At 43.2% G+C, this 14,461-nt stretch overlaps 1 protein-coding gene across 5 annotated transcripts in view; it reads right to left on the reverse strand.

The window, feature by feature from the left end:
- gramd4 (GRAM domain containing 4) overlaps positions 1-14,461 on the reverse strand; it is a 136,093-nt gene that overhangs the window by 55,443 nt on the left and 66,189 nt on the right. For all 5 annotated transcript variants that reach the window (XM_023952572.1, XM_023952571.1, XM_023952573.1 and 2 more), the window contains one exon: positions 7,137-7,257. In XM_023952572.1, the coding sequence (XP_023808340.1) occupies positions 7,137-7,257 (121 nt within the window). The remainder of the gene's footprint in view (positions 1-7,136; positions 7,258-14,461) is intronic.

The following is a 14,461-nucleotide window of genomic DNA, read 5'->3' on the forward strand; positions in this document are numbered from 1 at the left end:
AAACATAAAGCTTATGATGAGCTTTATGACAGGTTAGACACAAAGGAAGGAGAGAAGGACTTGTACAGGCTAGCCAGACAGAGAGACAGAGATGGGAAGGACGTGCAACAGATAAGGGTGATTAAGGACAGAGATGGAAAGGTGCTAACAACCCAGGAGAGTGTACAGAAAAGATGGAAGGAGTATTTTGAGGAGCTGATGAACAAGGAAAATGACAGGGAAAGAAGGGAGGAAGATGTGGTTGTTGTGGAGCAGGAAGTAGCAGAGATTGGAAAGGATGAGGTTAGGAAGGCTCTGAAAAGGATGAAGAGCGGAAAGGCCGTTGGTCCTGATGACGTACCTGTGGAGGTATGGAAGTGCTTAGGAGAGACAGCAGTGGAATTTCTAACAAGGTTGTTCAATAGGATTTTAGAGAGTGAGAAGATGCCTGAGGAATGGAGGAGAAGCGTTCTGGTTCCGATCTTTAAGAACAAGGGTGACACGCAGAACTGCAGCAACTATAGAGGAATAAAGTTGATGAGCCACACAATGAAGCTGTGGGAAAGAGTAGTGGAAGCCAGGCTTAGGAAGAAGGTGGAGATTTGTGAGCAGCAGTATGGTTTCATGCCCCGTAAGAGCACCACTGATGCCATTTTTGCTTTGAGAATGTTGATGGAAAAGTACAGAGAAGGTCAGAAGGAGCTGCATTGTGTGTTCGTAGATTTAGAGAAGGCGTATGACAGGGTGCCGAGGGAGGAGCTGTGGTACTGTATGAGGTCGTCTGGAGTGGCAGAGAAGTATGTCAGAGTAGTTCAGGACATGTATGAGAGAAGTATGACGGTGGTGAGATGTGCTGTAGGTCAGACAGAGGAGTTCAAGGTGGAGGTGGGACTACACCAAGGATCAGCTTTGAGTCCTTTTTTGTTTGCTATGCTGATGGACAGGCTGACAGACGAGGTAAGACAGGAATCTCCCTGGACAATGATGTTTGCGGATGACATTGTAATTTGCAGTGAGAGTAGAGAGCAGGTGGAGGAACAGCTAGAGAGGTGGAGGTTTGCTCTGGAAAGAAGAGGTATGAAGGTCAGTCGTAGTAAGACAGAATACATGTGTCTGAACGAGAGGGATCAAGGTAGAAGCGTTAGGTTACAGGGGACTGAGGTGAAGAAGGTGCAGGAGTTTAAGTACTTGGGGTCAACAGTTCAGTGTGATGGGGATTGTGGAAAAGAGGTGAAGAGGCGAGTGCAGGCAGGTTGGAGCGGGTGGAGGAAAGTGTCAGGAGTGTTGTGTGACAGAAGAGGGCCAGCAAGACTCAAAGGAAAGGTGTACAAGACAGTGGTGAGACCAGCTCTGCTCTATGGGTTAGAGACGGTAGCAGTGAGACAGAGACAAGAGGCTGAGATGGAGGTAGCGGAGATGAAGATGTTGAGGTTCTCCTTAGGAGTGACCAGGTTAGACAGGATAAGGAACGAGTACATCAGAGGGACGGCTCATGTTGCCTGTGTTAGCGACAAAGTCAGAGAAGCCAGACTGAGATGGTTTGGACATGTTCAGAGGAGGGATAGTGGATATATTGGTAGAAGGATGTTGGAGATGGAGCTGCCTGGCCGGAGGGCAAGAGGACGGCCAAAGAGGAGATATATGGATGTCTTAACAGAGGACATGAAGTTGGCTAACGTTAGGGTAGAAGATGTTCATGATAGAGTGAGGTGGAAAAGGATGATTCGCTGTGGCGACCCCTGATGGGAAAAGCCGAAAGAGAAAGAAGAATGTCATTCTCACTGGAGTACCGATCAAACCTCGGGCAAATGCAGCTGGAGCTAGCATTGCTAATGCTAATAGCGCTAGCATCGTTAGCAGTTCTGAAACGGAGAATGGTGGAGAGTCTCTGGTACAGCAAATGGAATCATTTCTCACGTCTAAAGGGATTTCCCTGGATCTAAACACCATCGAGACCTGCCACCCGCTCCCCAGGAGAAAGGACACGGATAAACCAGCGATCCTCATCAGGTTTGTCAATCAAAAACACAAGCTAGCTCTGATGAATCAAAGGAAGAACCTGAAAGGATCTGCTGTTTATCTGAACGACCATCTGACCAGAAGGAATGCTGAAATCGCCAAACATGCCAGGCTTCTCAGGAAGCGTAAGCAGATTGAGAACACTTGGGTTAAAGGCTGCAGGATTTACGTCAAACCACTCGGTCCACCGGACCGGTCCAAGGTTCTGGTTGTGAACACCATGAAGGACTTTGAGAAGTGTTTGATCACGGTCGTCTGAAACAACATGCAGTAATAAATCAAAGAGCCAAATAATTTCAAGAAATATGACGCCTTGATTCATCACTTTCTCCGAATATCTGACGTAACCTGATTCTCAGCAGAGAGTTTTGAACTGCAGACAACTTGACCTCAACTTTCACCGCCGCTGATATTAGCTGAAGAAGGATATAGACCTGAATCGAATGTCTGCAGACATAACATCGAAAAGAACTATAAACTCTGTTTGTACCCAGAAGAACGGCTGACAATCAGCAGAAGAAGAAATACCAACCTTGGACAATCGACAGTTATGGACCCTTTTTTATTTTCCCTTACAGCATTACTTTATCATAAAAAAATAAAAATAAACATAAAAAAATAAAAAATACAAAAAAATTGTAAAACAAATGATTAATCAATTGTTGAAAATGGTTAAATTGATTGACTTTTAATGATATTACCTCATTTGCTCCAAAAAAAAAAAATTGGATAAATTGATTCAAAAATCTTTCCTAATGTAACATAATTTTGCACGTTTTTATCTTTTGATACTTGATGAAATTTTGCTATGAAAATCTCTGAAACAGTGTTGTGTATTTTACTGATATAGTATTATATTTTAATCATATGAATGACTTTTATAAGTAACATAATCTGCATATATTCTAGATAACTGATCTGCATTTGCAATGTTGATTTCTGAAATAGTTATTTTTACATGATAATTAAGTAATTCATCTTTGTCATGTGCTTTATTGATATTTTACGATTCTTAATTCTGTCTGATAAAAGCTAGGAACCGGATATTGATAAATCATGTAATAAAATGGTTATAGTATAACGGGGTGGGATTATATAAATTTGCTTCCTTCCACTCCCTTTCAAGCAATATTTATTAATATGCCTAATTATCCTAGGTTTGATTAGTTACTGTATGAATGCATAACTGATGATTGTATTGCTTTTGTGTATTATTTCTCTTTGATTGCTTGAAATAAACCATTTCAAATCAAATCAAATCAAATCAAGGTGTGTGTGAATGTGTGGGAGTGGTGGGAAAGAAAGAGCAGCAGACATCCCTCTTCTTAGGAGTAAAAAGTCCATGTTTGTCAAAAAAAGAGGATAATTAAAGAATCAAAGATTCAAAGATTTTTATTGTCAGTGTATTTCTACATCGAAATACCGTTGGCACTCAGTCAAAAAGAAGTAAACATCAAGAATTAATAATAGAAAAATATAAGAATATAAAAAATCCGTAAAAAACGTTAGGAAGCTTTAAATAAGATGTCATGATAAATTAAACAGTTTTATTGCACATATAGTTGTGTGTTGTACTGAGGGGTGTCTCTGATGGATAGGATTAAGTCAATGGGAGATGGAAAGCGGGGGGGGGGGGGGGGGGGTGATGGAGACCACAGCTCTGGGGAAGAAGCTCCGTCTCAGTCTGTTTGTCCTTGTTTTTAAAACCCGGTACATTTTGCCCGATTGCAGCGGCACAAACAGGGAATGTCCAGGGTGGCTACTGTCCGTTCTGATGGCCCGTGCTCTTCTCTGTAGACGCTCTTTATAGATAACTTCCAGGTCTGGGAGCTTGGCTCCCACATTCCTCTGCGCTATCTTCACCACCCGGGACAGGTCCCTCCTCTCCTCTGCTGTGCAGCTGCTGTACCACACTGTACAGCCCTGGCAGAGGATGCTCTCCATGGTGCTCCTGTAGAACTTCCTGAGAAGTCCTGGAGCCAGACCCGCCTTCCTCAGCTTCCTCAGGAAGAACAGCTTCTGATGGGCCCTTTTCACCAGTTTGGAGGTGTTCAGTGTCCATGTCAGGTTCTTGGAGATGCGGATGCCAAGAAACCTGACGGAGTCGGTCTGTTCCACCTCCTCACCTCTGATGTGAAGTGGGGGTTGAGTCGTTCTCCTGGTCCTCCTGAAGTCTATAATGACCTCCTTGGTTTTGGTGGGATTGAGGACCAGATCGCTGGCTGAACACCACTCCAGTGTTGGATCTCCTGCCTGTACCAGGTCTCGTTATTTTCAGTAATGAGGCCCACCACTGTAGTGTCGTCCGCAAATTTCACTATGGTTTTGGAAGAGTGGATGGGAGCACAGTCCTAAGTGAAAAGTGTGAAGAGGGCTGGACTGAGCACACAGCCCTGTGGTGTGCCTGTGCTCAGGATTATAGTGTCAGATGTCAGGCTCCCCATCCTGACATTCTGAGGCCTGTTGGTCAGGAAGTCCATAATCCATGAACAAAGCATGGATGAGAGATTGAGGAGTTTGTGTACCAGTTTATGGGGGATCACAGTATTCAATTCACTACTGAAGTCCACAAAGAGCATCCTGACGTAGGTGTTTGGCTGCTCCAGGTGGGTCAGGGCTGTGTGGAGTGTTGTGTAAATGGCGTCCTCTGCAGATCTGTTCGCCCGGTAAGCAAACTGATGTTTGTCAAGGTTTGCGGGGATGTTATCTTTGATGTGTTCTAATACAATCCTCTCAAAACATTTCATTATCACCGGGGTGAGGGCAACTGGACGGTAGTCATTGAGTGTTGTGACAGCATGTTTTTTGGGCACAGGAACAATGGTTGTGGATTTGAGGCAGGTGGGGACTGTGGAGAGCTGAAGGGAGAGGTTCACGAGAATCACGAGGCAAAATAGGAAAACCAGAGGAGGCAGCAGAGGGATTCACGTTTTCCTGCTGGCACCGCTCTCCCATCTGCCTGCCGACCTATGGCAGATCCCCGCTCCAGGCCAGTTTATTCCCGGGACAGGCGGGGTGGGGGCGCTCGCTCCAGCCCCTGGACCTGTGCAGGTGTACCCCACCCTAAGCCAACAGTAGCCAGGACTGACTCTGGCAGCAACGGTCGGCTGTCAGTTAGCCTACTTTAGATCTGAGTTACCTTAGCTGTTTTTTTTGGATATCTTCCTAATATCCACCAATTTAAAAAAATTTTACAGTCATGTACCATTTTTTTTTTTTACACCTAATGTGTATAGTGGCTTGTGTCCTACCGCTTCCTGGGATGTTTTCCACCACTTCTGGGTCTGAAACCATCCACTGGGGCATTGTTTGATTCTATTTTCAACAGAGTTATGGTAACAAGATATTTTCCCGATGATGGGATCAATAACATTCTAAAAAGTTCATATTTTTAGTTTGATAAGTTAACCTCAAAGTGAGCGACCTTGGGAGCATTTCGGGCAGGCAACTCAGGCAGGCTTTTACTTAGGCCACTCCCCTAGGGTGGGTCAGTTAATCAACTCACCTGTGCAGCATCCTATTTAAGTCCAGGTGTGTAAGTTGTTCATCCTTCTTTACTGCAGCACTGCGTTCTTTGCCCCACCCTCCTCCCCGGCTTCCACCTGTGAGCTCCGTTAGGGGTAGTTATTACCCAAAAGTTTATGGAAATTTGTCTCTTGGAATTGCACGGAGTTTTATGCCAAACTAAAGGAAAGTGAAATGCAAAGAGAAATGCAAAGTGAAATGCAAAGTTAAAGCAAGTGAAATGCAAAGTGAAAGCAAAGTGAAGTGCAAGTAAAAGGAAAGTGAAATGCTAACTTGAAGGAATGTGAAATGCTTACTCGGAGGAAAGTGAATGCTAACTTGAAGGAATGTGAATGTCAAAGAATGTGAAAGCAACAAAGTATGTGAAAGAAAACTAAAAGATGTGAAAAATAAATATTATTACTACTGCATGAGTTGTCTGACTGAAATGCAATTTGAACAGTCTGTTTCCTGCCTCGATGTATTTGTCTGACACAACAGACATGTTAAACGTAAAACTAAATGTTGCATTCATATTTTTCTGCAAAGTTGTGTACAAAGCATTAATTTTTGCACAACTTTGTCTTTATCTATATGTTTCTTATTGACAGATTTGCTACCACCATACCTTTGCCTCAGACTTCACATAAGTCTGAATGTTGGGAAACTTTACGCCAACATAACATGACTGAAATGCAGCTCCATCAGCTGCTGCATTTCCCATGGGTTGTGTCCAAATTTCCTAAAGACTATAGAGAGCGGGACTCGCTGGTTCTCTGGTTTTTAATGCAATTCAGACACAGGCTAACTACATTTTTTGTAACGGCAAAAATGACATCTGTTTTATTTGTAAAAACTTAATAAATACGAACATTTTACAAAGACAATTTTTATATTCTCTGTGTTTCAATGTTAAAACTTTGATCAATTCTAAAAAATGAATTTAAATACATCGTCTCAAATGACAGTTCGTTCAAATCGAATGCATTGTGGTCTATATATACAATCGAGTTAGTATTGATGCATACTGGTTTTTCACACAGACTTCTAGGGAATTGCCAGAGCCCTGGATTTTAGACTTGTAGATTCGGACACCCTGAAAAAAGTGAAGAATGGCTTATTTGGACAATAAGTAGTGAGGGAAGTCAGCTAACCATAAATTCACATCAATACAAAGCTCCAACAAGAACCTTCTCACTTTATTACCCAACATAACATAATGCACAGATTTTGTGTTATTGGATGTTCGCAATGACAGATCACCTTACTGAGTTCGTGGTTTTGGACAACCTTCATTGGCCTCGTGGCTGCAGCATCACTTTCTTCTCTGTGACTGAAACCTCTTGGTAGTTGGGGTGCACCAACTGATCATATGTTCTCTCTCCTTTGAACCTGAAACCTTGGATCATCTCGTGACTTGGTCCTTTTTGACTGTCTTTCCATCTCACACAAACACACCACCTTACGGAATTTCCCGCCTACCAAGTTGCTGATGCATACATTTGTGGCACCAGCACTGACACCCAATCCGACCTGCAATAACCTTTCGGAAGTGCCGTGTCAACATTTTCCAGACTGCTGTTGAGCAGAAACGCTGCACTTCCCTTCCTGCTGGCGTGTTTCATGGCAGTTACCTGGTTTTGAGGACTTCGCTCATCTTCTGCTCCAGATCCAGCCTTTTGCTCCGCTCCTTTTCCAGCTCCTGCCGCAGGGAGTCCACATTGGTCTCCTCTCGCAGCTTTCTCAACTCCTCCTCTGGGAAAGGCAAAGAAAAATGACACATGAGCTGGAGGTCAGAATCCTACCTGTTTACTCAAGTAAACAAAAGCATCCAAAGAATTAGGATTGTAACAGAGTCATGAACAAAAAAAAAAAGCAAACACCACAATTGCCTTTTACAGAGTCAGTAAGATAGTGCAACCTAGCACAATTTCAGATTACCGTAATTAACGGATTATAAACCGCTACTTTTGTCACACGCTTTCAACCCTGCGGCTTATTCAATGATGCGGCTAATTTATGTTGTTTTTATTTCTTTTTTTGAAATGCATTTTTTTCAATTTCCTCACTGTGGAAATTGACAGATGAAATCTCTTAGCAAGCTTTTTGTATCTTTCACCTAAACCAGTGCTTCTCAAATAGTGGGGCGCGCCCAGGGGCGCAATGCGATGCCAGAGGGGGCGCGCAGTAGTGGCGGTTTTAGGCACAGGTAATACGGGCAATTGCCCGGAGCGCAAATGTAAGGGGGGCAGTGGTGACAGTAGCTCAGTGCTTGGAAAACAATCGGGTCCACTATTGGTTTCCTATTATCTGTTATATCAGAGTTTGTAACAGCCTGAAACTGTGAACTGCTGCTCCCGTCTCCTGTCACACGCGTGTGTGAGAAGTAGAAGGGGGGGTAGTGGGCTCAGGCTGGGAGGTGGAACATGCACGCGGAGTGCTAGATTGCGCAACACCAGGATCATGGCGTGCCTTTAAATGACTTAGCTCATGTTAATAATGTCATTCTTTATGAACTATTGTAAACATTTTGATGACGTGTCTTTATTTTCCATCAATGTTTTCTTTGTCTGCCTGTGGTTTAGTTGGTGTCAGTATTTGACATAAAGACAGCAGGTAATGCAGGAAAACAGCTGAACTTTGTTTCTGTGGCTAAATAAAGTTAATATTTGATGAAAGTGGATTTATAATGCTTTTTTCTTTTGTTGTTGTTAGAATATACAATTTTAGGTATACTTACACAATTTTTATAGATACTAACCTAATGAATTGTCACCGCGTGAGTGTGTGTGTGTGTTTGGGGGGGGACGCGAAACATTTTCTTTTTCCCAGGGGTGCCTGGCAAACAATAATTGAGAAGCACTGACCTAAACTATGATGTTGAACAATCTTTGTCTTTAGGTCATCTGACAGCTGTTTTGAGGTTCCCATGTTGACATTCTTCAGAGAAGATGCAAAGAGGAGGAAAAACTTGCTCTTGGCCTCCTTTTCTTTTAATTTTAACTTGTCCTGTCCAAGAGCTGGGCAAACAGATAAGAGCTGAAAGCCTTTTGTGTTGGACATATTTTACCTTTACAACAGGGGTTATGAATCTTATGATACACCAGATGTATATTTAAATAAACCCCTTTTGTAATTTCAGCTAAACTTTATTCATGTTAATTATATTTGTGAATATTTTTTGTTGGACCGGACGAAAAAGGAAAGGAGGAAAGAAGAGAGAGGGATGACAGATGGGGGGGGGTAGAAGGGTGATTATAGTAGTGAGGATAAGATCATGACGCGTCAGAAAGCAACAAGTTGCTGGAGCGTTATAATCACAACTGACAGGTTAAGATGCATGAAAAATCTCAAATGGGCAGGGCCTGTCCACACACACAAACTCAAACGTTACAAACACACCTGTTGGCTCCAAAAGTGTTCACACAAAAACAAGTCTACATGGACATACTACCACTAACATTCACACACGCCTACTTTCAGACTTACACACGTGAAACATCTCATTCAGTCACGCAAACTGTTTGTGCAAAGGTAAGACAGCACCTGTGCTCCAGTGAGTGTTTCTGTTCTTCGGGGGTAGATGATGGAATGTAAAAAGAGAGAGAACTCAGCCGCCCCCCCCACCAAGGCCCGCACCGTACAGCAGATAGAGCAAGACAGCCCGCCAGGCAGCCACATCCACCACCGCGGGCAGGGCCAGCGGAACCGCCACAGCGGCCCCCAACGCCAGACAGCAGGGTGGCACAGGGGGTAGAGAGTGCAAGCCCCAGCCCCACCCGTAGAGCAGCCTCCCCACCGCACTCATGGGGCCCAACGAGGGGGCCCCGCCCCAGGGGGCACCCTAAGCCCCAGACAGGTGGCCCACCACCACCCAGGAGTCCTGAGCACCCCCCCGCCCCAGCCCCAGGCACGAGTCAGGGCCCCCCAGGGAAGACCCGCCCCCACACTCCAGGCAGAAGCCAGCACCCCAGGGACAGGGCCGCCGTGACAGAGGGCCCTGGTTCCCTCTGCCAGGGGGCGGGGGACAGAAGATCAGAAATCCCTCTTCCTTGAGTGATGTATGTGTGTTAGTGAGCGTGTGCATTTATGAGTGTTTGTGTTGGAGTGTGTATTTTGTGATGTAAAGGGGGTGTGTGTACTAAAGGGTGTGGTTAAAATTGTCGGGGAGGGCACTGAGAGGACATCTACTGCTTGCTGGCAGTGAAGTCCAAGCACCCCCCCTACCAAGGGTCCTAGATGTCTAAAGTGCAATAAAGAACAAGATGGGGGGGGGCACGTTCCATACGGCAACCAAGGGAGAGGGGGCACTGCCAAGTAGCTCCTACCCCCAAGGTGCATTGCAGGCTGACCCCCAACCATCCTCACCCTAATAAATGGAGGAGGACTGACCCCGGAGGTGAATTAACCGTCCCACAGCCATCCCCACCCCCCCACCCCCAGCATTGGGCCCAGGCCTCCCCAGCCCAGGAGACCCATCGCCTGAAGCGCCTACCCCCAGACCCCCCACACAAGGAGAGAGGAGCGAAGAAAGCGCTAATAAACTGTTTGGCCACCTTAAACCCTCTTGTCATGATTGGCTTCACATGTGTATGTAGGTCAAGGGTCAATGAGCTTATTATACAAATTTTGTTTTCCAATACTTATTGCTAAAGGTAATAAAATCAATAAAACAACAGGGGTCCCCAAATTTACGCACCTGCCTATTTTTGTTTAAATAATTATTGCACAGTTTCTTTCAATCCAAGAAACGTCATTTCACTTCTCATATATCACTGTGTTCATCTGTTATATGATTTATTTAACTGAAATTGATGATCCGAAGAACCAATGATTTATGAAGAAAAATCTTGAAAATTATCAGGGGTGCCAAAACTTTCTCATAACACTGTATATTACTAAGAGTGATGCTGAAAAACTCATCCATGCATTTGTTACGTCGAGGCTGGATTACTGTAACTCCTTGTTAGCAGCGTGTCCTAAGAGTTCCTTAAGAAGTCTCCAGCTTGTTCAGAACGCAGCAGCTAGATTGTAAGCAGGAACTAGCAGAAGAGATCACATCACTCCTGTGTTGGTTTCACTTCAATAGATCCCAGTTGATTCTAGATTTAAGTTCAAAATCCTCCTGCTAACCTATAAGGCCTTACATGGAATGGCCCCGTCCTATGTCAAAGATCTAGGATGGGGTTTCTGGAGCTTTCTAAGAACTAAAACATCTGTGTTTCCTCGTAGCCTGTTGTCCACAACTGAGAGGACACATAGCTTCATAATTCTTTTGTTATTAGAAACACGGTATATTTGAAAACATACCTGACATGTTTCGGAGGAGATGTTCTGTCTTCAGATTCGTCCCCAGGTGGTTGGGTGTGACATGCATAAACAGCTGATGGTCACTGAGGTTTATAGTTGCATGGGCTCGCTATCTGATCTCAGTCCATAATATGATTTTATCGCTTGCAGTAGTCTGTTATTGCTGATTTCATGTTTCCTTGAGATACCTGCTGTCGTTCTTCTCTGGTTAGCCTTTTTTGTGTTTCCTTTTCACATTCCTTCTGGTGTTCTGTTTTTTTTGGGATAAATTTTGTCCTGTTTCTCCGATGTATATTTTGTTGAAGGTATGATGTGGTATTTCGTAGATAATGTTGCATTAATTCTTTTGCTCAATAATTTCTTTTGGATGTACTAACTGTACCAGGAGTTGTCAGAGTTTCTTGTGTGGTTTGACCAGGGTGCTAATGTGGTATTTTTTATAGCCCTTTGGATGCATTTGGTTATTCCTCTGATGGATGGGAATATGACCATTCCTTTCCTGTCTGTCTACTTTGTCTGTTTCTTCCCATTTTATGTTTGTATTTTCTCTGCTCCCCCTGTTTTTGTCTCTTTTTTTATTTTATTTTATTGCCCAATGTGGATATCAAAATATGATCAATGCATTTCCTTTGCATTTTCTTCTTTTCTGTCCTCCTCTGTTACCAGTTATGCGTGGTCATATAAGGTTCTTACTATGAATATTTTATGTCAAGGGGTGTTCAGATGTCCATAACAAATATTGATCTATGGGAGTTGGCTTCCTGTATATTTTTATTTTATATTACTGTCTGTTGTATGAGTAATGTTTATTTCCAGGAAGTTAATTGGAATTATCTTTTTCTTCCTCGTGTAAATGTAATTTGTCCTGTGTCATCCATGGTGTTAAGGTGATCTTTGATCTCTTGTGTGTCCCTGTTTTTTTTTTTGCTTTTCTTAATGTTGTCTACGTAGCGTTTCCACAGGGTTGGCTGGCAATGCTCTGATGGAGATGATATTGCTTTCTTTTCCAGATCTTCCATTAAAAAGCTGATGATGGCAAAAATGGGGAAGCCTTCGTATCATCGGTAAATTGCGTTGCGGAATTGAAAGTAAGTGGATGTTGCAACCAGATAGAGTTGTTGTGTGATGTACATTCTTTGATTTCTCCAGTGCGTTCAACACCATCCAGCCCTGGTTACTGGGTGAGAAGCTGCAGCTGATGGGGGTGGACGGTGCCTTGGTCTCCTGGATCATTGACTACTTGTCAGACAGGCCGCAGTTTGTCTGGTTGGGCAGTGTCCTGTCTGATGTGGTGACAAGCAGTGTGGGGCCCCCACAGGGAACTGTGCTCTCTCCCTTCCTGTTCACTTTGTTCACAAGTGACATCCAGTACAACTCAGAGTCATGCCATCTTCAGAAATTCTCTGACGACTCTGCGGTTGTTGGCTGCATTAATGGTGGGCGGGAGGAGGAGTAGAGGGATCTTGTGGATAAATTCGTGAGATGGGCTGGAGAAAACCATCTGCTGCTCAATGTGGAAAAGACCAGAGAGATGGTGATGGACTTCAAGAAGAAACCACCAGCTTCCCAGCCTCTCAGTATCTTGGGGAGAGAGGTGGCAGAGGTGGAGGAGTCCAAGTACTGGGGAGTAACCATCGACCACAGACTGAGCTGGAAGAGCAACAGCACTGCTGTGAATAAGAAGGCCAGCAGCAGACCCTACTTCCTGAGGAGGCTAAGGTCCTTCAACGTGTGCAGCAAGATGCTCAAGATTTTTTACCAGACTGTTGTGGCCAGCACTCTGTTCTTCTCGGTGGTCTGCTGGGGGGGGCAGCATATCTGCTAGGGACAGTAATAGACTGAACAAACTGATCCGAAGAGCTGGCTCCGTAATCGGTTGTAAAATGGACATGTTTGAATCTGTGATGGAGAGGATGACTTTAAATAAGCTTGTATCCATCATGGATAATCCTGAGCATCCTCTCCAGCCTGTACTTGACGGTCAGCGGAGCTCCTTCTCCAAGAGGCTAAGGCAGCTTCACTGTCACACAAACTGTTTGAGAAGATCTTTCATAACTCGCTCCATTGGACTCTATAACTTGTCATCCATGTGCAATACATAAACTCGTTTAATCCTGTTGATCCTGTATATACACGTGGTGTGCATTTGCATATTTGTACATTTGTATATATATTTGTGTACATATATATATATATGTATATATTTATATATGTATATATTTTTTTATATACGTGTGTGAGATGATTGTTGATTTCTTATTTCTCTTTGCACCAATGTGGGACAGATTGCAATTTCGTTGTGCTGTTGTACCAAATGTGACTGTACAACGACAATAAAGCTTTATCTTATCTTATCTTATCTTATCTTAAGCTCTGTCCGTTTTTTTATCTCCTGAGGTGTAACGCAATACAACTGTTCTTTTTCACTGATGTTTCTTTCTGATTGATCGTTCTGGTTCTCATCTATTGTTCGTGTGTTTGTATCTGAGCCTAACGCCGGCGCTGTAACAACCCAATTTTCCAAGCTGGGATCAATGATGAATGATGAATATTTTGTTTGTTTCCATCTTTACATTTTTCAGTTCTTTTTCCAATTGTTTGGCGTTTTTGCTGTGGTAATCTGTGTTTCCTTGGAGAGTTTCAAGATATCAGCAATGAACTTAGAAAGTTTGTAAGTTACTGAACCAATGCTGTCTATGATGCTGTCTATGATGATGATAGTGGTTCCCCATGTGATGGTGAGGACTGATGATAGAATGTCTCGGTTGAAACATGTCATGTATGTTTTCTAATAAACTGCGTTTCTGATAACAAAAGATTTAACAGGCTATTTAATACTATATGAACATTATAACATTGAGAGGACACATGAATATTGAAGGAGGAAGTGCAATTTTAAAAAAAAATCATTATCCTAAAAACAGAATCATATTCTTATGTAGGGACCCACTCTAACAGAAATAAATAAAACAGTACTGTGGGCCAAACTTTAAACAAGAGCATCATTATGAGAACTCTTCCTTCTCACAAAATCTTCACTTTTTCCCTTTTTGGGATTCCATCAATGCTAATAAAATATCTGAAATGCCCCCGCTGTAGTCCTTGAAATGCATCAGCTTCAACCCCTGGTTGTTATTCTGGAGATGCCAGCCTTCTTTCTACAACAGCAGCATACATCTACACTCTTCACTTTGACCTATTTTTTTTTTTGTATTTTTAAACATTCTGGCTTTATTTTTAGCATTTACAGCACAAGAAGGGGACGGCTCAAAGGTTGGAATGGCAAAAGCAGCTTAATGTTGGCAGAGCTGCCCAGTGCCAGGACATTTTAAAACAATGAGATGCATTAGTAGGAACTGGAACTGTACTCTGGTAGATTCGAAAGCACGAAAAGAAAAAAAGACACTTTTCAGTCCATCAAAACAAACATCTTTAAAATAAATCAATATTGAGGCACAATAATCCCTTGAACACTTTTCTGGCTAGAGTTAGGGTTAGGGTTATTCATCTTGATGTCTTGAGGTAAAATAGCTGTTTGTACAGCTTCTGTCATACCACTGCTTCACATATGTGATGGTTCATACTTTCAAATCACTGCTTCCATTAACCTCCACCCTCCCAGTCAGTGCATCAGCCATAACACTTGAAA

The sequence above is a fragment of the Oryzias latipes genome, chromosome 23 (assembly GCF_002234675.1).
Source record: "Oryzias latipes chromosome 23, ASM223467v1".
Lineage (NCBI taxonomy): Eukaryota > Metazoa > Chordata > Actinopteri > Beloniformes > Adrianichthyidae > Oryzias > Oryzias latipes.